We start from the raw sequence: 24077 nt of genomic DNA on the forward strand, positions 1-24077 counted from the left end.
ATCTTTAAAAAAAAAAATGAAAAAAAATTTTCAATTACACTTAACATTCAATATTATATTAGTTTCAGATACACAGCATAGTGGTTAGATATTTATAAATCTTACACAGTGATCCCCCTGATAAGTCTTGCACCCATCTGGCACCATACACAGTTATTACAATATTATTGATTGTATTCCTTAAACTGTGCTTTATATCCCATGACTATTTTGTAACTTCCAATTTGTACTTCCTTAATCCTTTCACCTTTTTAACTCAGTCCCCCAAACCCCCTAACATCCCATCTAGCAACCATCAGTTTGTTCTCTTTATCTATAAGTTTGTTTCTGTTTTGTTTGTTCATTTATTTTGTTTTTTAGTTTCCACATATAAGTGAAATCATATGGTATTTGAAATCATATGGCCTTTTCTGATTGTTTTTGTAGTTTTTGTCTGTTCCTTTCTTATTCTCTTGTACGTTGATGAATTTCTGTAGTGGTTGTTTAGATTCCTTTCTCTTTATTTTTTGTATATCTCTTGTAGATTTTTGATTTGTGGTTACCATGTTCTTCATATATACCAAGCTATGTTTATAGTAATCTATTTTAATTTGATGGTCACTTAAGTTCAAACACACTCTAAAATCACTACTATTTTTACTCACCCACTTCACGTTCATATTTTTCACTTTATTTGTGTGTATCCTTTAATTTACTGTTTTATTTACACATGATCTTCCTACTTTGACCTTTATAACCTTTGTGCTAGCTTTAGTGTTGGTTGATCCACTGCTTTTATTATGTGTTTGCCTTTGTCAGTGAGAATTTTTCTTTGCAATTTTTTCTTATTCATATAGATAGATAGATAGATAGATAGATAGATAGATAGATAGGTAGATAGATATAGATATAGATATATATATAGATACTTATATATTTTTTTCCTTCTTCTTAAAGAAGTTCCTTTAACATTTCTTGTAAGACTGATTTGCTGGTGATAAACTCCTTCAGCTTTTTCTTGTCTGGGAAACTCTTGATTTCTCCTTTGATTCTAAATGATAGCCTTGCTGGTTAGGGTAATCTTGTTTGTATGTCCTTGCTTTTCATCACTTTGAATATTTCATGCCAATCCCTTCTGGCTTGCAAAGTTGCCTTTGAGAAATCATCTGACAGTCTTATGGGAGCTCCCTTGTAGGTAACTAACTGTATTTCTCTTCCTGCTTTTAAGATTTTCTCTTTGTCTTTAATCTTTGGCATTTTAATTATGATGTTTCTTGGTGTGGGCCTCTTTGGGTTGATCTTGTTTGAGACTTTCTGTGCTTCCTGGACTTGTATGCCTATTTCCTTTGCCATGTTAGGGAAGTTTTCCATCATTATTTTTTCAAATAGGTTTTCAATCCCTTTCTCTCTCTCTCTTCTCCTTCTGGTACCCCATGACGCAAATGTTGTTATGCTTGATGTTGTCCCAATGGTCTCTTAAACTATTCTCTTTTTTTTTAAGTTATTTTTTTCTTTTTGCTGTTCCAATTAGGTGTTTTCTGCTACCTTGTCTTCCAAATCACTGATTCGATCCTCTGCTTCATCTAATCTGCTATTGATTCCATGTAACGTTTTCTTCATTTCAATTATTGTATTCTTCATTTCTGACTAGTTCTTTTTTATGTTTTCTATCTCCTTTTTCATGTTTCTTATCTCTTTGTTGAAGTTCTCACTGAGATCATCTATTCTTCCCCTAAGTTCACTGAGCATCCTTATAACCAGTGTTTTGAACTCTGCATCTGGTAGATTGTGTGTCTCCATTTTATTTAGTTCTTTTTCTGGACTTTGTCCTCTTCTTTCTTTTGGGACATATTTGTCTCCTCATTTTGGTTGTCTCCCTGTGTTTATTTCTATGTATTAGGTAGAGCTGCTGTATCTCCTGGTCCTGGTAGAGTGGCCTTATGTAGTAGGTGTCCTGTGGGGCCAAATGGTGCTGTCTCCCTGTCCACCTGAGCTGGGTGCTCCAGTGGACACCCTTGTGTGTGTTGTGTGTGCCCTCCTGTTGTAGGTGAGCCATGATTGTTGTTGGCGCATCAGTGGGTGGGATTAACTCTCAAGCTAATTGGCTGTGAGGACTGGCCATGACTACTGTGGACAAGCTTTTGTGTAGGTGCTGACCTCACATAGCAGGATTTACTTTAGTAAGGATCTGGTGCTTGCTGAGTCCACCCTTTTGGTGTGTCATTTGTGGAGGTGATTGTGTGGTCTGAAGCTGGCCACTAGGTGTGTTGATTCTGGAGCCTCTTGGGAGGGTCTGTGGTGCAGGCCAAAGTCAGCTGCTGCCTATATTAGGCCCATGGCCACCTGGTAGGAGCTACAAAGTGATCTGAGGTTGATAGCTGCCTGTGCTGAGCTTGGAGGCACCTGGGAGTGTTTATGCTATAAATTGACTGACACTAGCTGGCACTAGTGCTGAGCTTGGGGCTGCTTAGCAAGTGGTACAGGACATGCCAAGCCAGTCACTGCTTATTTGAGGTTTGTGGACTTTTGATAGATGTTTGAAAGATCTGTAACATGGGTGCAAGCTGGTCACTTGTGTGAATTAGCCTCTGAAAGAGGTTCAGGCCCGGTGCATAAATTGGGTGTGGCAGGGTCTCAGAGAATCACCAGGGTGGGGCAAGAGTGGTGTTAGCCAAGTTAATGGAGATTCAGATTTTGTGCCCACCTTTGTCTGCTGGCTAAGTGGGAAAAGGACTCAATAAAGAAACAATGGTGCCTGCCAGCCCTTTAGTCTGAGAAAGAGCAGCCCCTCTGCCCTTGCCATGAAGCTACACAATTCAGTTCCTCCCCTATGTCCCTGGTGCTTTTTGAGCTACTGTCACTTTGCTGGAGCTTAGGGCCAGTATTTGTGAGCTAGTGAGTCTGTGCTCAGGCCCTTTAAGAGGATGCTGTGGTCTACAGCAGCACTCTTTCTCACCAGGACTGCTTCCCTGCTGATTTTCACAGCCAGCTGTTGTGGGGATTCCTTTTCCCAGCACTAGTGCTCTGGGCTAGGGAGTCCAGTGTGGGGTTGGGACCACACAATCCTCAGTGGAAATTTCTGCGGCTGAGATATCCCACCTGATTCTTAACCATCACATGTGGGTGTGGGACCAGCCCTTTTCACATCACTCCCCCTTCTATCCGTCTCAACATGGCTTCTTCTTTATATCCTTAGTTATAGGAATTCTGTTCAGCTAGACTTCAGGTGATTCTCAGTGGTGGTTGCTCTATAATTTAGTTGTAATTTTGATGTGGTCATAAGAGGAGATGAGTACAGCATTTACCTACTCTGCTGTCCTTCAACCTTGATTCATCTTAACAAGTGTTCTGCTGAGTTGTGATGCTGGGAAGGTTCAAGTGCTCCAACTGGACCCTCCTTTTTAAAAAACCAGCCAGGAACCAATAGCCAGTGAAAAACGATGTTAACATTGCTTTGGGGGGAGGGGTTACATTACTTTCTTAGACAAGGACTGATTGGTGTCCTGTTCCAGGGTGATTGTAAAGAAATAGAGATACTCAGTATACAGGCAAATCAATGGAACGTGAAGTAAAGTAGGTGTATTGTAGTTTCCCTGGTAAATGAAAGATTAAGTCTGGAATTTGTCCTTTAAAGTTATGGAAACATCCTTACGGCACAGGCTGAGGTTTAGGGAAAGATGGGGGTACTCCTTGGATAATGGAGGAAACTTTGGGCAAGAAGATGGTATCCAGCCCAGAGGAGCACTGCCAATATGACCCTCACAGTGGTGCCATGAGTTTTTGTGGACATCGTCTCATTGGTTTCCCACACCATCTTTAGCACTACGACGATGGATGCATGAAGAGTGGATGGTCTCGCATCTCTCAGCTGGTAAGTGAGGGAGACAAGCTCTAACTTAGAGCTTCTGGCTGCTGCAGGCATCTGTCCTGCTCCTCTACAGCTTGAAAAACTAGGGAAATTAAACTGGAGAAAACCCATTTAGAAAAAAACCCAAAAACTGTTGGTTGTCAGTGTACTGGGAAAAGAGCAAATGCTTATGAATGCTGAAATTTTTTAAAGAAAATCACCATAATCCAAAGAAGGAAAAAATGATGTACCTAGAAAAAGCCTCCAAAATTACCATTTTAAGGCACGAACTTTAACCAGCTCTGACATTTTGCAGGGAATTAATAGAATTAAACTATTGACAGAGTTTTTTGGTTTGGTGCCAGGGTTTTAAATTGGGGGATAGGATTAAAAGGGACTGAAGATGAGGGCTGTTATTTCAAGCTGAAACCAATATTCCATAGTGGGGAACTCACTGGGTTTGGGAGTTTTGGTGTTGGTTACTGCTCTCAGAGGAGTCCTGGGTGCAATTCCAGCTGGTTCTGAGGAGGGTCATAAGGTACATTCTTTGTAACCCTTGTTTACTTGCATGACAGCTACTCAGTGATTAGATTCTGAGGGCTGTCCTTAGCAGGAAATGGTAAAGGAATCAGCAGGAAGCCGAAAGCAAGTGAAGGGAAACTCCTCCCTCCTGTCAAAGGACAGGCCAGAGTGAGGATGAAATGGCAAGTGGGAGCTGTAGGGACAGACGTGTTGAAAGGGAGTGCCGTTGAATCTTGAATGGAAGGAAGAAAAAAGCACAGGCACCATGGGCAGGAACACATGATAGACTGTTGTGTTTATTGCGTGACTTTAATATGGAGCCTGTACCTGGTTTACCTCAGTCCTGCAGAAGTCTGCACATGAACCCCAGAACCTGGGAAAATGCTGTTCCTTAATTTACAGAGGGCAGTGGGTGTGTTTTCTGAGGGCCAGCAGCCCACGGAGAAGACAACTTCCCCTAGTTTCTGATTTCCAGCTTCTTCAAGGCCAGAGGACCCAAAACTCAAGTTGAAATTTTTTTACCAGAAGAAAAGATGAAAGTATAACTGTAATCTAATCATAAGAAATACTTGGTGTGAAGGAGCAGAGGAGTGGCGAATCATTTTTCTGTTTTACCCCGTTCTTTGTAAATAAAAATACTCACTTTATTCTTGAGGTAGAGGGAGTGTCTGTGATTCAATGGGAGAAACTGAGTCCAAAAAGAAGAAACTGGTTATGTAAATCTGACAACACTCTCTTGTAGATTACAACTTAGCTTTGAAGTTTCACTTCTTGAATTTGATTCAGTGAGTTATGTTACTCTTGATGAAAAAGAAAATTAAGAACATTTTATGTGAAAGGTGTGCAGCGATGAAACGTCATCACCCAGCTCACTTATCTCATCAACAGTGTGTGGACTCTTAATGTTAGCAATCTCCTGTTTAGATTGTTACCTGAAGAAGTGAAAAACAAACTGTGCTGGATGCTGATTCTACCATTTAGTGGGGAAAATTTTCAAGTGGCAAACAACAAAGCTTTTGAAAAACCAGAGCTGGGGAGAGTAATGCAGTTTCATAATGGGTATGAATAGTTATTTTGCTGCCTGGTGTTTTTTTTTTTGTTGTTTAATCTTTCTGGGTTTTGATGTAGATCTCTTTCTATTTGTTCAGGAAATTGTGACGTGTGTTCTGGGCAGGGTCTGAGGTTTTAGAACCCTTTCTAAAAGGGACAGAGAGCACCCTGCTACATTTCCTAATCGTGGGGTTGGAGTGCTGGTGGTTGAGCTGAAGTGAGCTGGTCACGATGCGGGTGCTTCTCCAGTGCAGCAGGCTGGTCCTGCTTCTCTCCCTCACCCTGGTGTTGGATTCTTCAGTTCAAGGTAAGACTCAGGACTCTTGTCCCTGTGTAATCTTCTTTGTAAGCCCCAGGGTCCACACAAAAAATTACACTCCCTTTAAAGTACAGAATGTATTATGTTGTGAGAAAATAGGCTAAGGAAGGGGATTTATGGTAGCTGAACTCCTTAGTGTGAGTTTGGTTAAGTTTGGTACCAGGAAAAATGAAACTCTCAGGCGGGTGTAAACTTTTACAATGATTGAAATGTGCTATTTTTATTTTTTGGATGAAAATGTATGGTTTGTAAACTTTTAAAAGCTCAAGAAAGGAATAATGACTGGTTGCATGGAGGAGATGACACCTTTGTGTTTTGGAGTATCTACCGAAGTGTCTACATCAATCCCTACTTTTAATATATTACAGTGGTGTCATAATTATTGTAACACTGGGAAATGCTATTTTTTAATCAGAGTAAATTTGACAGTATGTATTTTTTCTTGTGTTTTTTTTTAAACCTGATCCTTAGTGAAAATTCAATTATCATTAGGCATAGTTAATACAAACCCTCTCAGATTTTAAAGAGAAGCCACAGAATTTTCCTATTTGTGCTATTGCTCAGAGAAACATCACATTTGTAAATTTCTCGTCAGGTTTCTCTGTCATTTAGTGCTGTTTAGTCAGACAGAAACAACTTAAAACCTAGAATGACTAAGAAAACAAGAATGATCAGTTTTGTAAGAAATACACAATTTCTTCTCCTTTAGTAAATAAGGGATTATGTCTAAATAAGTCAGAAGGTCATGGCCTGATAAATATTAATAGATGGGGTATAGAAAAACATTAAGTTCCCCTAAATCGTAAAGGAAATACTGAGTCATGGTGACACACATGTCCTGGATTTGTTCCTTTGAAGTGACTTCTCGTTGTCTTGTTTTTATTTCTGGTGGAAATGAAATTGTATAGATGATCTCACATACATTAATTATGTATTGAAGATTTAGAAAATCATTTTTTTCTTGTTATGCAATTACTGAAGAGAGAAAAAAACAGCAAGTAACATTGCTGAAACTTTCCCACTAATTATTTATTTTTAAAAGTATAGAACATGTGTTAATTGTAGGGAACAGGCTTTACCTGGATTTTTAGGGGAAATCGTCAGCTTGATGAAGTAATTCCGTAATGTGTTCTGACAAGATTCAGAGCAGAAAAGTCCGTGTTTGTAGCACAGACTCGTGTGACCAGTGGTGCTGGGTCTATCTCACCACAGCTCTTTATGTCTTCACGTGTCACATTCCCCACTAAGATTCAATAAGTAAAACTAGAGTTAGAACAAAAATGTTCCTACGTAGTAGGTATTCACCAGAAAGAAGTGAAAAAAGAAACCATTATGAAATGTATGTCATTTACTGGTAGGTTTAGCTCTTTGTTGGAAAAGAAACCAAAAAAGAGAGAATAAATGAACTGAAAAATGAAGGTGTTTTCAAAAGGGAAGTGCACTTGGTGTTGGAATTAAGGGTTTGTGCTCAGTTCTGATTAAGAAGGGAAATAGGTGTCCACCCACAGCAGCGTGTGTGAGTCATAGCGACTCAAGGCTGCAGTACCAAGAGCCACAGCACCGTTTCACTGCACAGCCACTTCATGCTAGATGGGACTTGATAGCATTCTTTCCCCACTGGTTACGAATGTTTTACTTAGCCCATTGGTTTGCTTCAGCTGATCCAATTAACTAGGTTTCGGCTTGCTTGCTTGTTTGTTTATTTATTTATTTATTTATTATTGGGGAACAGTGTTTACTACCAGGACTTTTTTTTTTTTTTCCCAAGTCAAGTTGTTGTCCTTTCAATCTTAGTTGTGGAGGGTGCAGTTCAGCTTCAAGTTGTTGAACTTTCAGTCTTAGTTGTGGAGGGCGCAGCTCAGCTCCAGGCCCAGTTGCCGTTGCTAGTTGCAGGGGGCGGAGCCCACCATCCCTTGCAGGACTCAGGAGTTGAACTGGCAACCTTGTGGTTGAGAGCCCACTGGTCCATGTGGGAATCGAACCAGCAGCCTTCAGAATTAGGAGCATGGAGCTCCAACTGCCTGAGCCACTGAGCCGGCCCCCAGCTTGCTTCTAGAGAACATATTCAAAACATCTTAGGTTACTGCATTGGTTTGCCAGGGCTGCCATAACAAAGTACCACAGACTGGGTGGCTTAAACAACAGAAATTTATTTCCTTACAGTTTGGGAGGCTTGAAGTCCAAGATCAAGGTGTTGGCAGGGTTGGTTTCATTCTGAAGCCTCTCCCCTTGGCTGTCTTCTCGCTGCCTTCACGTGGTTCTTCCTCTGTGTATGTCTGTGTCCCAATCTCTTCTTCTTATAAGGACACCAGCCGTATGGGATTAGGGTTCATCTATATGACCTCATTTTACCTTAATTACCTCTTTAAGGCCCTATCTCAAATACAGCCCTATTCTGAGGCACTGGGGGGTAAGGACTTCAACCTATGAATTGGGGGGACATAATTCAGCCCATTTCAGTTACTATGTCAAACCCAAGTAAAGACATGGTGTAAAACTGTGTCTACGAGTACAAAGAAATGGAAGTTTGGCAAAGCAGGAGACCCTAGATGGCTAATCAATAAATGGAAAGCTGCAGGGGATTGTTGATGAGGCCTGTGATTCCTTAACTCTTTTATTGCCTCTCTTTTTCAAAGATGCCCATAGAGCGAGAAACTGGAAAATCCATGAGCAGGTGTGGCCAAGGAGGTCAGGGCCAGACCATATGTCTCTTCCACTCACTCCTGGATCACAGCAATGATATTGATTCCACCCATGTGTGCTGCTCTTGGATTGTAATGTGATTTCACACCCGTTCTCTGGTAAATAATCACATTTTCTGTGAGGAGGAATTAACACCAAATTTAGAGAGGAGAAAACTGGATCTTACACTCATCTCATTTGCTCTTTACATCGACCTCTTGCAAATAATTTATGAGACTTGCCCAAGGCCCACTACAACTAATTAATGCCAGAATAGTAGTCTGCTTTCAAGGTCAGAGTTAGCTTTCTACTGCAACTTGGCTGTCTTCTAGGTGGATTAGAGATTTTCTTTATTTCAAACAAAAAACCATTCTTTGATTATATATAGTGAGTGTTACTGTAAGTTTATCACTGAGTTGAGGGACAGAGAAGAAGAAATTGAAAGTAAACTTAGAACTTTTTATGTAGCTTGTCAAATCAAGGGTCAGGGACCCCTCTCCATATTATGGAATCGATTAGCCAATAGGAAGCAACTCCAGCCAAGTGGTGTCTGTTTGAATTCTATCAAACAGTAAATCAAAATGGTCCCCACCCCCACCCCCGCCCTGTCCCGCATGGCAGTTTCTGCTTAAGTTTCTCTAACACACCTGCACAGCAAGTCCCCATTAAGAATAGGAAACTAGCAACTGTGATGATGATGGGGGGAAATTGGTACTATAATATAAAAAGATACAGAGAGCTTACTGGGGTAAATTATTTGCTCTGGTACTAATTATTTACAGAAAATATTTTGGTAAAGTTAGACTAGCAACAGAGAGAGCGAGAGAGAGAGAGAGAGAGAGAGAGAGGCGGCGGGCAGTGAGGGAAGGAATTCTAAATAAAAACCATTATTCTCCCAGAATCCACTTTAAAATCAACCAGCAGATCCAGGAAATGGGGCCTTTTTGGAAGATAATCTTTCTGTCCATTAGCATTATCTCTTTTATTTTTTAAAATATGGTAATCATAAGATATTTCTCTCAAGCAAGATAGAGTCAAAGATAGCCCACAACATCAGGGGCTAGAACTGTTGAATTTTCACATCCTGCAACCCCCCTTGAATAGGTATGTCAAGAATTATGTGTCTGTAACAGTGTTCTTTATTTTAAAGTAGATTTAAAAGCATCAGTCCCAAATCAAATAAACTTTTGGAGGGGAAGGGGGGACTTCTACCTCTGATTTCTTTATAAATTTTTTAATCAGCTTTATTGAGAACATTTGCATACCATACAATACACCCATTTAAACTATACAACTCAATGGTTTTTACCATATTCACAGGTATGTGCAACCATCACCATAGTCAATTTAGAACATTTTATCACCCCAAAAGAGTCCCCTTTATAAATTTTAAAAGCCAAGATTCTGAAAGCTGGGGGAATTTTTGTATTTTAGATTTTATTTTTACTAATTTATCAAAGTTGTATTTGTTATACCAGTGAAAAGATATGGTCTTTTGCATGGATTCTTCTTCATGAAGTATTAGTTTTAGTTTTCTGTTTAACTTCCTATCTATGCAAATAATTCCCCGGCTTGATATTCAGTGCATCAGCGGCAGGTAGAGGAAAATGCCTAGACCTGCTCTGTCCAAAATGGTAGCCATGAGCCCGTTGTGGCTACTGAACACTTGAGGTGTGTGAAATGAGGCGAGTACAAACTGAGATGTGGTTTAAGTGCAAAATATACACCAGATATGAAGTCTTAGTATGACAGTGTTTGAATATATTGCTTAAAATAAAATGTATTAAAATTAATTTCATTTGTTTCTTTTTACTTTTTAAAATATGGCTGCTATAACACTGAAAATACCGTATGTGGCTTCGTCTTATGTTTCTATTGGACAGCCCTGGTCTAGACAACATAGGGCGTGAAGACAGCGCCCTCTGCTGGAAGAGATGTTGGGTTTTTATCCCACCTTCAAGATGAGGCTTCCAAGTAGCAATTAAGATTCCAAATTTAGGCTGCTTCAGGAAAGAATTAGAGGAGGAAGAAAGAGCTAAAAAGTGTTAAATACCTACCATATGCAAAGGCTTGTGCTAGATGTTTCGCACACGTTTACCTTGCTTAAACAGGAACTCTTTGGGATACTATTAATAACATTTGAAAGATGAGAAATTGAGAGCCATTAAATAGGAGAATAGGAATTTAAATTCTAGTCTCTCTGTGAGCTGTTTTCTATCAGAGATAGCTCTTTGTTCTCCTAATCAGAGAAACTAGCACTTAAAGAGCTCTGACATGGTGCTATTCTAAGAACCTAACATTTCTATCTCATTATTAGATCTATTACTGTCCCCATTTTATGGATGAGGAAATTGAGGTACAGGGAGGCGAAGTAAGTTGGTCAAGGTCACACAGCTGGTAAGGGACAGACATTGTGATATCAATCTTTCTACCTTACCTCCACCCTCCAGGCAGTGACAGAGCTAATCCATTTTGCATGACTAGCTGTCTGTCCCAGACCAGACATTGAAAGCTATATTCAGGAGCCATGGGGCAGATTTCAATAGAATAGTAGTCCCAAAGAAAGGAAAGAAATGCAATGGGAGAATATTTACTTTTTTTTTTTTTTTACAAAAGAGTATTTATTTATTTATATTTTTAAAGAAATATTGTTTATGAAATGAGAACAAAAAATCACCAGTCTACTACTATAGTTATGTTCCTGTATTTCCTCCCATCCCCCCCAATATCTGTTTATGTAGTTGCATTAACAACTATTATGCATACACAATGGTCTTCTATTTTTTTCACTCATTTTAAAATATAGATTTTCCTATGATGCTACCTAGTCTTTTCCATAGCCTACTACTTTTTTACCATTTGGTTAATATTCTCTCATATGAATGCCTCAATTTATCTGAGTGTTTTCTATTGTTTTGACTACTCAATTGTTTTCTTATTTTAAATAATACTAAGGTGAACAGCTTCATGTGTTTTTTATATATATTATATTTGCTCTATCTATAGATCTCTTTATAGATCCATATAAATATGTATCATGTATATCTTAATGATATAATAACTTGGCAATGTTGTATTTATAAAATTAATCAGAGATACTAGCTAGGGAAAAGTTGAGAACAAACAGAGATAATAGAGAGTCATGAGGAAAAGGGACATAATGAGGAAAGAGAACATTTGGAAAATATTCAGTGGTTCTGCAGTCTTTTAAGAACAATGTTCTTGGCCATCCCATTGACATGAAATGTGAACTTGACCTCAGCAAAAGCTCCACTTTTCAATCTCTGAGAATTACTGTCAGAAGAGAGCAGGACACACCTTGTGCATATTCTCTTTGAAACAGAGGTGGGGGGGGGAGCCAAACTCCAAATTTCATGATCTCTGGGGGTGGGGGAAGGAGATTAGGGGTAATTTTCCCTCTTTCGTTTGCTACATTTTTCAGTTTTCTGTGATAAACACATATTCCCCTTCTAACATAAATGTTATTTTTAAAAATTGGCAACAAAAGCAGTCTAGGTATAAGGAATATTTAAACAGAATTTGCATTTCTAGGAGAGGTACTATAAAAGGTACAGACCCCTCTTCACTAGTCTCTGAGTTAAAACAAAGTCAGGAAACCCTTTGACAAGTTGCTGTATGAGTCCATTTACATAAAATTCTAGAAAATGCAAACTAATCTATAATGACAGAAAGCAGATTAATGGTTTGGTGGGGTCAGAAGGAATCAAGAGGAGAGAGGGAGAAGGGCAGGATCACAAAGGGCTCAAGGAAACTTTGGGCGTGTTGGATATGTTCATATTTGTTTTATTATAGTGATGGTTCCAATGGAGTATTCATATGTCAAAACATTAAATTATTCAACTTAAATATGTACAGCTTATTGTATGTCAATTCCACTAGACTGAAGCTGTTAAAAATATAAATAATTAATTTTGAATAGACAACACATACAGATGACTCAGAAATCAAAAGGTTTAAAAGGATATGCTGTGAAAACTCAGTGTCCTTCTTTCCACTGTCTTCCAGCCACCAATTCCCTCCACAAAGGCAGTTTGTTGTATATCTTTTCAGAGGTGTTCCATGCACATAAGCACATACGTAAATATATTCTTAAAAACACAAACACACACAAGTAGTAACACACAGTGCATAGTGTTCGTTAGTTTTTTTTTACTTGATAATATATCTTGGAGATTATTCTGTATCAGTACCCAGGGATCTGTTTCATTCTTTTAATAGCTACAGGGTATTATAGGTTATCTCTTAATTTATTTAACATTTAATTTTCCAGTCTTTTGTTATTGCAAAAAAAAATGCTACAGTGATTGTCGATAGCACCGTCCTTTTTTCTCTCTCTGTTAAATAGTTATCATTTACATTTTGATCTGTACAGGACAACAATGTGCTGTGCTTTGAAACTACCTTTCCTGCTTTTCAAAAATTCTATCTGTCAACTATATTAAAAAAACATTCTACGCATGCCTCTTCTTGTTAGGTGATTATTAGTTACACTTGTGTGAATAAAGTGTATGCTTGGGGTGCGGAAGAGATGAACATTTTGAAGGGTGGTGAAGTATTTCTCATCACCACGCCTCCATCCTTGCCAAATTGAGGAATGAAGAATTTATTCTATGAATGAATAAGAAATCTCCTATATAACCCCATAACACCAGTTGAAATTAAACTCAAAAAAAGCTGTGACAATCTAGGATATTTGAACCTGTCTGTCCCTCTGTGAACCAAGGAACCTTGTTCTTTCAAAATCTGTGACTGTATCAGAGGGCAAAGAAAGAGACCAAGTTTTTGTCTACTTTCCATTCCTAAGAGCACCATATGGCCCTAAGGAACTAGGACTCTGTAATATTTCAGGTACACTCAGTGTATTCCTTAGCCTTTCTGAACATCATTCGACTCACCTTCACAAGAAAAGTCAGGCTTTAGGGTCACCTACAGGTTTGAATTCTGGGTCCTCTACTTAGCTCCTGTGTTGACTCAGTTTTGCTCTGTGTAACATGGAGATAATCGTACAAAAATAGTAATAGTTAACCTTATCCAGTGTTTACTGTGTGCCTGGCAATATATTAAGGTCTTTACATGCATTTTCTCATTTGATTTTTGTGACCAGCTTATGAAAAAGAGATACTAATGTATCTTCATTTTATAGTGGGGATTTGGGGAAGTGAAAGTTTCACAGCTCAGCAGTAGCAGAGCTGGGACTTGACTTCGGGCAGCTGATTGCAAAGCCTATTCTAACCTCCAACTCTGGGCTACCTTATAAGGGTGATGAGAGGAGGACAAATGATGTATATAAAAGGCTGGCACATAGTGGGTGCTCCCATTATATTAATGGTCATAAAACCTGTCCACACCTTACCTTCTACCAAATTTAGAATCTACTTAATTAAACATTTCTCAGGGACAGAGAGATTAGAAGCTGTGTAAGAGATACTTATTAACCACATGGATTCCTTGTTTGGGCAGGTTTACCTCTGCAGAGAGCCAGGTACCAGTGGGTCCGCTGTAATCCCGACAGTAATTCTGCAAACTGCATTGATGAAAAGGGACCAACGGTTGATCTATCTCCAGGGGAATCCAACAGAATCCTCTCTCCAAGGAATGACCCTTTTTTGTAAGTGGACTTTACTTTTACTTTCACCAGCTTTTGTTAAGATCTTGGCATGGAGGTAAGAGGGTCATCCAGAGTGATTTTATTCAAGCTCTTGTTTTGGTGGTTTGGTTTTCACTGTACAGTACATGATAAAACTGTACGATATTTACTGGTATATAAGATGTGCAAGAATACACGATTCATCTAGGCTTTTGCAAAGTCTTTTTATTGTGTGGCAGAGACAAAAATTGAATGAAAAAATTGTGAAAATAATTGGTGAAAATATTTTTAACCAATAGGAATTGAAAATGATTATTTTATTTATGTAAATAGAGCCCATTAGAAGGTAAAATCTAATAGGAGTCCCTCAACTGAATGGATAAACAAAATGTATATTTCTAAAGTGGAATATTATTTAATCATAAGAAAGAACGAAGTACTGATATAGGCTACAGGGATGAATCCTGAAAACATTATGCAAATTGAAAGAAACCAGACACCAAAAGCCATATGATTCCGCTTATATGAAATGTCCAGAATAGATAAATCCATAGAGGCAGAAAAATAGATTAGTGGTTGCCAGGGGCTTGGGGGAAGGGAGGAATAAAGAGTGACTGTTAATAGGTATGGGATTCTTGAAGGGTGATAAAAACATTCTGGAATTATATAGTGGTGATTCTTTTTTTTTAAAGAAGAAATTAGCGAAATGAAGAATAAATGCCATGACTTACAAAAAGAAAACCAAACATTCTTGATCAAATAAAACCTGCTTTAAACTTGCAAAATATACTCAATAGGAATTCTTAAGTAACAAAAAATTGAATTGTTTTAGAATCTATTATCTCAATGAATATCAAAGTTACATAACAGACAACAGAAATGTATTATGAAAAGGATTACCATAAAAGTTTTAATCCTCAGAGTTAAACCTAGAAAATCACTCTTCTCAAAGCCAGGTAAATGGTCACGCCCAAGCCATGCAAGTCCATCATCACTCTGGGGATCCTGGTGACCCTCTTTAGCACTGCAGTCACCGTGTAAGATATTATATCATCGCCACCCTCAAAATGCAGCTCTGCAATCCTGCCCCTCGAACCTGACATTACAGCATCATTCATTATTTTAAGTTCCAATAGTAATTCATGTAAATCTAAAGTGTTAGAGGAATAACCTAAGTGCTCCAAAACAATCACTTTACACCATTTCTCCTCTCTTTACATCTCAATGCTATTTCCTCTGCACAGCCAGTAACCTTCCTTTTCACTTTGGCGCTCCTGTCACCGTGGATGAACCTTCCCTGCATCTGTGTAGGTCCTGGACCTGTGTGCCGTCAGATCTATTTCTTCTTCCTCCTTCTCCCTGCTCTGTACTGGGTGGGGGGTGAGGGCTGATCCCTGGGATCTGCGTTTCTCAGGCTGCCAGATCTGTGACTGAGATTGGCCAATGGGAGGAACGGAAGAGAGATTGGAGAGCGTGTTCACTAATCTCTGCGTTTCCTCGCTGTTCCCTGTTTGGCTTCGCTTCTCTTCTATCACACGTGCAAGCAGGTCCCCGTGTTAAATATTTAGATATGTTTCCTGATTGGACTCTGACTGTGGCAGCTTCTAAGGCCACCCCTCCTTGTGCTGGGTATCTTATCCCCACATACCCTCTCCAGAACTTTAATTCTACAGTTACCCCTCTAAGCCCAGCGTCTTCTTCCCATCAGGATGCAAACATTCTCTAGCATCTCCTACACTTAGGTGAAATCCCTTCTTCAACTCTGCATCCTCTCCAGCTATTGCCCCATTCTCTGCTCCTCTTTACAGGAGCACTTCCTGAAAGGGTAGCCTGTGCTTGCTGTCTCCCCCTCCTCTCCTCAACCTCTCCTGGTTGCACTTCTGTTCCCACTCTCCACTCAGACTGCTTGTTAAGGTCACAGTTACTCCCGGCTGACAGAACCACTGGTTACTTCTCTCTGTTTAGCTTACTTGACTTAACTTACTTGACTTCTTAATTGCCTTCAAAAACAGTTGACCTCCCCTCCTTTGAAATGTTTTCTTCTTTGGGCTTCCAAGGCCCCACCTTATCTTGGGTTTCCTTCTACGTCCCTGGCTATTCTTTTTCCTCTGCTCAATATGGTGGTGTGGTCCTGGCTCCGTCCTGGGCCTTTGCTCTATTTGCATGCTTCCTTTAGGTGACCTCATTCTGTTCCATGGCTTTCAATACTCGGTGTGTGTGTGTGTGTGTATGTGTGTGTGTGTGTGTGTGTGTGTAACTACCAAATCTGTGTTTCCAGCTATGATCCCTTTTCCCTGACCCCATAGTCTAAACTAGCCATCCGGTCACCCTCTGTTACATTAGTCTTTTTCATTTTTCTGCACAGCATTTAGCGCCACCTAATGTTTCCTGATTAATAGATGCACTTTTTATTGTCTGTCTTCCCCATTAAATTATAAACTTTTTTTTTTTTAATAAACTTTTGAGCAGGGACCCTTTCTGTCAATCCCCATTCTATCCAGGCACTCAGAACAGGGATCAAATGTTCAATAAATATTTACTGAATGCATGCATGAATGAAATTCTAATCTGCAATATGGCCTGTGGTTTATTATTTTCATGGAGAAAATGACCCATAGGCTGTGAAACTCAGTGTTTGATACTTTGTGGCCTTCTTTTGCCATTGAGAGGTGGTGCCATTGCCCTGGGCTTTTAGTACTGAGTGACTTCTAACCACCACACTAAACCCAGATGAATGAATGTACTTTTTTTGGAGGAGAAAATTGAATGTGAATATGCAAATATAATCCTTAACTTATGACAAAGAATTTCTTAGGAGTGGGCTTTGTTGAAGCACTGTCAATTATTAGAAGTTTTGTAGAAATTTTAAATTAGGAAAAAATGTCATCTATCTAGACTGACTCACTTGTTTGTCCTTTCTTTAGTGGGAGAACAAGGAAAAAAGGGGTCTTTTTATTTTTAATAAATGATCCTGTAAGTAAATTCCACATATAGGATTGCTATGCTAGTGATAAGAAAACTAGCATTGTTTATATGAGTTGGCAGTGGGTAAATGTGGACTTGATTAATGCAATGAGTTAGGTATAATAAAATAGACAAACATGAGGAAAGGTCTGGCTTATTTTTTGTGTTAAAGTATTGAATAACTGGGAAGCTTTTAATTTGATTAACTGGGTGGCGGCATTTATTTTGTTATCTTTAAAAAAGTGTATTACGATTACCTTCCTCATATCTCCAGCTTTACTGTGATATTTTTCATTTTTCTGTCTTCCTTCAGGACGAGGAGATCTGAGAACTTGAATGATGTCTTCCCTCTTTCTGAGGACTATCCTGGATCAGGCTCTGGAAGTGGCTCTGGAAGTGACTTCCTAAGTAGAATGGAAGAGGAATACCAACCAGTAGATAATATTGATGCTTTCTATTACAACTCTAGGCCTCTGCCCTCAGACAACCAGGACTTGAATCAAGATGGACCAGAAGAGAATTTTATTATATAAAAGAAAGGATTTCTCACCTTGATTTCAGGCAGTGCATTCAGTATATTTGGTTTGCCATGGTTAAATGATTAATTTTGTGACAAAAAGTTTTATAGAAAGTTTAAAACATCTGAAAAAGAAGTTTAAGTTTTATCATCTTTTTACCTTTTTTGTCTCATGAATTCTTAAAGCTCCTTCATCTATACTGTCCTAGATAATACCTGCATTTTCTTTGTATCGCATTCAACCAACATCACGATGAAATTAACTCCCCAAGTCTATAAAATTGCTTTAAAGAATAAATTATACTCGTCTTTAAAAATTCAGTTTGAGAAGCAAATTGACAGGCAGTGTTTCTTACCTAAGTCTTTAGAAACTTGACTCTGTGAATTACAGATATGCCCTTTTTATGAAAAAACCCAGATGAAACACAGTGAATTTAGAGTGGGTATTTGACATGTTTTATGATGTGAAATGTACTGCTCTAATATTCCCATTGGATGTGTTTACAGAGCTATTGACCATGGCTTGTTTAAAAGTATGATTCCTATTATAATTACAAATGTAAGAGCCAAATTAAAGCACAGTTGTGCTCTCAATATCTCATACTGCTTTACTTTTTTCCTGGATATCTGTGTATTTTCAAATGTTATTCTATTAAAGCAGAAGTATAATCAAAGGGTTAAGCTGTCTGGGATGTCTTGTTCTAAACTGAAGATAATAATTATTTTTGTTCAGATGTTTCTAGAACTCTTATTAACAAAATATCTATGAAATTATTTTACAGTGAGAACAGATTTTGTAACTAGAATCAATCCTATTAACTATTAGATTGGTGCAAAAGCAATGGCAGTTTTTGCAATTATTTTTAACCTTTTAAACCGCAATTACATTTGCACCAAACTAATAGTAGGTGAAGAAAACAATCATACTACAGCAGGAGGGTTGTTCTTGTCCAAGCACTTCCTCTTCCTGAAGGCAGTTCCCATCAATGTTCCCCTTAGTTCCAAAAAGCCAGTTATTGTCATGGACCCTTTTCTGCACCATCCAGACCCCCTCTTCAGAACTGAGGACTTTCTCACATTAATCTCTGCTGAAGAGAGCCACTCTGTCCAAGGCCAACCAAGGCTTCTTCCCAGGGCAGCCTGTACCCGATGACTGGCTGATGTGGCATGTGAATGTCAGGTCCCTTCCCTAAACTTGGGGCAGCTCAAAAGCACCATGATTGATTCAGAGCTTCCTGAGAGGTCAGCTGAGGCTTTGCTGGGAATGCTTTGCAGCTCAGTTTCTTCCTTAGTTTTTTGCTTCCTTCCATTCCCTCACAGCTGTGCTCCTTTAGAAACTTTCTGCAAGCCAGTTTTCATCTCAGAATTTGCTCCATGGAGAATCCAACCTGAGACAGTTGATGCCAGGACAAGTAGAAAGGAGATGGTGCTGTGGGATTTTGAAGCTAGATCACCTGCTGCCTGGCTGGCAATGAGGACTCCCACCTTGGCCGTAGATGCAGCATGGGCACAGGATAGCATTCTAATCGTTAAAACTTTCACTGATGATGCACTGGATGGTGTACCAATGGAGGGAAATGCACTAGGGTAAGAGGTATCAGACATTCGAGAAATATGATGAAGAAGGAATTATAAAGACAATGGTATTGGATGGCTATTGCTGGAGGCAATTAATGCCTTTAAAAGAGACAATGAATAGCCAGGGATGATTAATTAAAGGCTAAATGTGAAAACCAATAAGCCTCCTTGGCAGCATATTAAGAAACTCTCTTCTGTAGTGGAAGGGCAGAAAACGCTGAGGACCAGGCCCAGGATGTAATCATAAGAACAGCAGAGATCAAGAATGTTAAATTGTCCAATCTAACCAAGTCTATTATGCAAAGTCAGGGCCCTAATTGGAAAAAAATGAGCCCCTGGGAGATGAGGACATCTGGGCTGGTATTCAGATCTTGAATGCCCAGATTTCTTCAAATCCTCTGAACCTAGAGAAGAGGCCCACTCCTTATGAACTAATGCTTTCCTCTGGCTTGAAGGTGATTAAGAGACTTCTGCCCTTCAAGATCACAGACATGCTCCCTCAAGGTCTGTCCCCACCTTCCCTCCTAGCCATCAAATCAATAACTAGTTATATTATAAACCAACAGGGAAGTGTTGGGCCTGAGAAGGAAGAAAGGTAATATACTCTGAAGATTCTGCAGAACCTAGTAGCTGTCATGGACCTCAGAAGCAAGGGGTGTGTCTATGCGACTCAATTCTAAGAGTGCTAGATCGAAGGATGGAGATAAAACATAAAGTTGGATGGGAATATTTGCCACTGTAGAAGTACTCTTCTGGAACACAGGTCTTAACGCCCTGGCAAGAACCCCAGGAGAAGGTGTTGATCTGTTGCTCGAATGGCTCTTAGAAGGTTGGAGAGAGTGCAGCCCCTTTTAAGTGAAGTAGAATGCTAGAACTGCCATGGCATGCAGTGGAAGAAGGGGTTCAAAACGTTTAAGGAAGGGAGGATGCTAGAATGAACAGACTGTGTAAGCCTTGAAAAGCCACCAGATGACCTCGTTCTGCAGGACGGCCGGAGTGGTGAAGAATATGCTGGTGAGAGGGACAGCATGTCTGGGCTATCAGTGGTAGCTCTCCTCTGAAGGGAGGCGGTGACGGTAGAGCTGTTGTTACAGAACTGGGCTCACTAATACTAGCAATGGGAATGATAGGATCCCAAAATAATAGAGGCCGGGTCATAGTGCAAGGTCAGAATGGAACCCAGGAGACCCTGATGGGGAGAGTTATGGAGATGGCATCTCTAGAGGTAAGATAGTTGGTAAGAGTTCTGCATTCAATTCCAATGTGTTGTGGGGCAGAGTGGGGGAGGGGCAGGGGAAAGGAAGGAATTCAACCACACCCACCAGCAAGTCTCCAACACCAGCTGGATGTCCTACAATTCAACTCAATTCTGAACTATCTACGTGGAGATAGCATCATACTCTACAGGTTAAGGGCTTGGTCCCACAAGGCTCCTCTCTACTTTAGATGCCAATCACAAGCTCAGGTTGATACCTGTGCTTCTGACCAACTGACTGTAGATTGGAGGGTCCAACAATCCCCTCCTGAAGTTCTATTAATTTGATAGAGTGTCTCACAGAACTCAGAGAACCATTTTACTTACTGGATCACCAGTATATTATAAAAGGATGTAACTCCAGCCAGATGAAGAGATACATAGGGCAATGTTTTGAACGAAGAAGCTTCTGTCCTAGTGGAGTTTCGGGCCTGGTACAGTGGCATGTGGACAGTTCTGGTTCACCAACATGGAAGCTCTCAAACTTCTTCCTTTTGGATTTTTTTGGAGGCTTCATTACACAGGTATGATTGATTAAGTCACTGGCCATTGGTGATTGAAATCAATCGCCAGTCTGTCTCCCCTGGGGGTCAGGGCGGGGTGTGAATGAAAGTTCCAACCCTGTAATCACAAGGTTGCCTCCACTGGCAACCAGCCCCCAATCCTAGGTACAGTCTAAAAGTCACCTCATTAACATAACAAAAGAGACTGTAAGGCTTTCATCTTTTAGGAAATTCCAAGCATTTTAGCTCTGTGCCAAAGACAGTAAATAAAGGCCAAATATATACAGAGGGTGCCAACAAAATGTATACACTTTTTAAGAAAGGAAAAACTGTATTAAAATTATGCTGATGGTAACCACTTTGAGCACCTCTTGTAATTGCACAAGTCAAACCTGACTTATATTCATCTTTTGTTATTGGTATATATTATCAAAATTTTAATTCAATTTTTTCCTTTCTTAAAATGCGTATACATTTTTTTGGCACCCTCTGTATATTCCTTATTATAAATCACAATATCACAGTTGGGCAGCCAACAAAGATATCACTCAATCTATTCAATGAGAAACAATAAGGATGGATGATTAAGGCAGCTGCCTTAATAAAAAAGTGTGATCCCTCAGACCAGTTTCCTTACCTGAGTTAGTTTTCAGACCTGGGAACCACTGACTAAAACAGAGGTTAGATCCTCTGGAATAAGGATCCTGTGGCATTGTGGCGAGTATATAGAACACCGATTCCTCTAATGCTTAACCAAAGGTGTTACTGAAGAACAGGTTCTTGGTATTGTCACAGGAAAGAATTCAAGGACTCCCCAAATAAACCATGCAAACAAAGCAAATCAACCAGTGGATTTATTAAGAGAAAGGCATAGAGTGCACTCCCAAAACAGTGGGAGCAGACAGGTCAGGAGCAGACAACTACACTGAAGAGGCTTAGGACTTTATTAAAATGAGGGCATGAAGTATTCAAGTTTAGTTGGTCATGAGTTGGTCAGGTAATAAATGGAATCTTGACCCAGGTCTGGCTTACAGTGGTCATTTAGTCAGTCCCCCAATGTATAATTAGCGTGCACATACTTGGTAGTTAGCACAACCTCCACATTGATTTCTTGACCTATGTGCTAGGAGCTATTGTAATGAAAAAGACCAAATGAAAACTTCCAAAGCTGCGACCCCCATGTCCACCAATAAATCAAAAACATTTCATCCTGAGGGGAACAGCAGAGATTAGTAGTACCTTTAAAAACCTAAAGAATGCAGGGGTGTTGGTCCCCAGTGTATGTCCATTTAATTCACTAGTTCGGGTCTTGCAAAAACCAGATGGATCCTGGAGGATGACAGTGGACTCTCACAAGTTCAGACAAGTAATTCTAATTGCAGCGGGTCTGCCAGATGTAGTACTTCTGCTATGGCAGAGTTACACAGCTTCAGGTATGTGGTAGGCAGGCCCTGAGCTGGCAAATGCTTTCTTTTCCATCCCTGTCAAAAAAGAGGATAAGAAACAGTTTGTGTTCTCTTGGATTGGACAACAGTATATATTTGTCCAATATATAAGGAAGCATCCATCAGAGAAGCATCCATCAGAGAAGAGGCACTACACCACCAGAAGGACAACATGACTTGGGCAGATGTCAGTCAGCCTCCGTCACGGACCACCCTAATGCTAGCAAAATGAACACGGAGAAGTAGCCATATGGCAGGGAGGAGGCTATGCGTGGGCTCCCGCTGACCAAGACTGACCTAGCTACCGATGTTGCCAAGTGTCCCATGTGCTAGCAGCGGCACTCACTGCTGAATTATGATGTGGCACCATTCTTCAAGGAGGCCTTGGTAGCAAGTTGACTATATTGGCCTCCTTCCATCTTGGAGGGGCCAGATATTTGTTCTAATAGGAACAGACATGTATTCTAGGTATGGATTTGCTTTTCCTATCCATGGGGCTTCCAGCAGCATCAAGATCTAAGGGCTTGCAGAATGTTTGATTCACCAACATGATTCATATATAACAATGCATCAGCTCAAAGGACCCACTTTTACAGTGAGGAGATTCAGCAGACACATGACCCTGGTTGCCGTCGATTGTATCACATATCATATAGATGCCACCAGCATGATAGAATAATGGAAGGGCCTGTTGAAGCCACAGCTGAGACACCAGCTTGGATATGATACATTGAGATTGGGACACCAACTTCCAGGATGTGTATCACGCTTAATCAGTAACCTTTTTATTGTACTGCGTCCTTAGTATAGGTAATACGTGGCTCCAGGATCCAAAGAGTGGAAGTAAGATAGGACACATTTAATATCTAACTTGTACTTGGGGAATTTGTGTTTCCTATCCTGATAACTCCGTGTTTTGCAGATTCAGATGTTATGGTTCCCCAGGGGAAACATTTCCATCAGGGGACACAGTAAGCATCCTATTGAACTTTAAGCTATGGCTGTCATCATTCAGGCACTTCAAGCTCTTTGCACCAAGGGGTGAACAGTCAAGAAGAAGTCACCATCTAGGCAGTGGTAATGAACCTGATCAGCAGGAGGAGGGAGGGCTGCTGCTACACAGTGGGGATTGGGAAAACTATCTTTGACACCCAGGTGATCTACTGACGATTCTTTTCATACTTCCTTATCCAGTTTTGATGGTAAATGGATAAAATCTGCAGCCAGGCCTGAGAAGTATGTGATAACCAGGGGCTCAGATACTCTTGGTTGAAGGTCTGGGTCAGTCCTCCAACTAAACCATATAGACCAGTAGTGGTGTTAGTCAAGGATGAGCAAATCTAAATTGATAACAAAGGAGGAATTTGGTGAGTATCAGTTGTAGTCTTGATACCAGCTGCAGCAGAAGCATCTGAAGTTCATTCCACTGACCTTCTAAGTTTTCCCCAGGAAAAGAGACCTCCCGTGTCCTGAAGGAGAAGCTTCCAGAATTTATATGAAGCAAATGGATCTGAGTGGCACAGGGGTGGACTATTATGGTTGCCGTGCTGTGCTGTGTTGCCCAGATGCCCCCTTCAGAACTGGAGGACTTATTCCCTTAGCTACTGGGAAGGTTGGCTGACAGCTGCAAGTTCTTGGATGGACAGACACATTATCCAAGGTCATACTCTCTTCCCTGGAAAGTTCACAGCCAAAGACTCATCTGTGTGGAGGTATAAAGGCTTGCACTCCACTTGGGACAACTATGATGGGACAGTCCAGCTTCTGAACTCTCTATGGGATCAGGTGAAGCTTCTTGTAACTCCATT

General features: G+C 40.0%; 1 protein-coding gene across 1 annotated transcript in view; it reads left to right on the forward strand.

Annotated features, from left to right (window-relative positions):
* Positions 1-18169, forward strand: part of SRGN (serglycin) — a 41333-nt gene extending 23164 nt beyond the window's left edge. Inside the window, exons 3-5 of the mRNA XM_019731913.2 lie at positions 5497-5705; positions 13881-14028; positions 17285-18169. Of these exons, the coding sequence (XP_019587472.2) occupies positions 5630-5705; positions 13881-14028; positions 17285-17504 (444 nt within the window). The 5' untranslated portion in view covers positions 5497-5629 and the 3' untranslated portion in view covers positions 17505-18169. The remainder of the gene's footprint in view (positions 1-5496; positions 5706-13880; positions 14029-17284) is intronic.
* The last annotated feature ends 5908 nt before the right edge of the window (positions 18170-24077 follow it).

Source organism: Rhinolophus sinicus, linkage group LG07 (assembly GCF_036562045.2).
Source record: "Rhinolophus sinicus isolate RSC01 linkage group LG07, ASM3656204v1, whole genome shotgun sequence".
Classification (NCBI taxonomy): domain Eukaryota; kingdom Metazoa; phylum Chordata; class Mammalia; order Chiroptera; family Rhinolophidae; genus Rhinolophus; species Rhinolophus sinicus.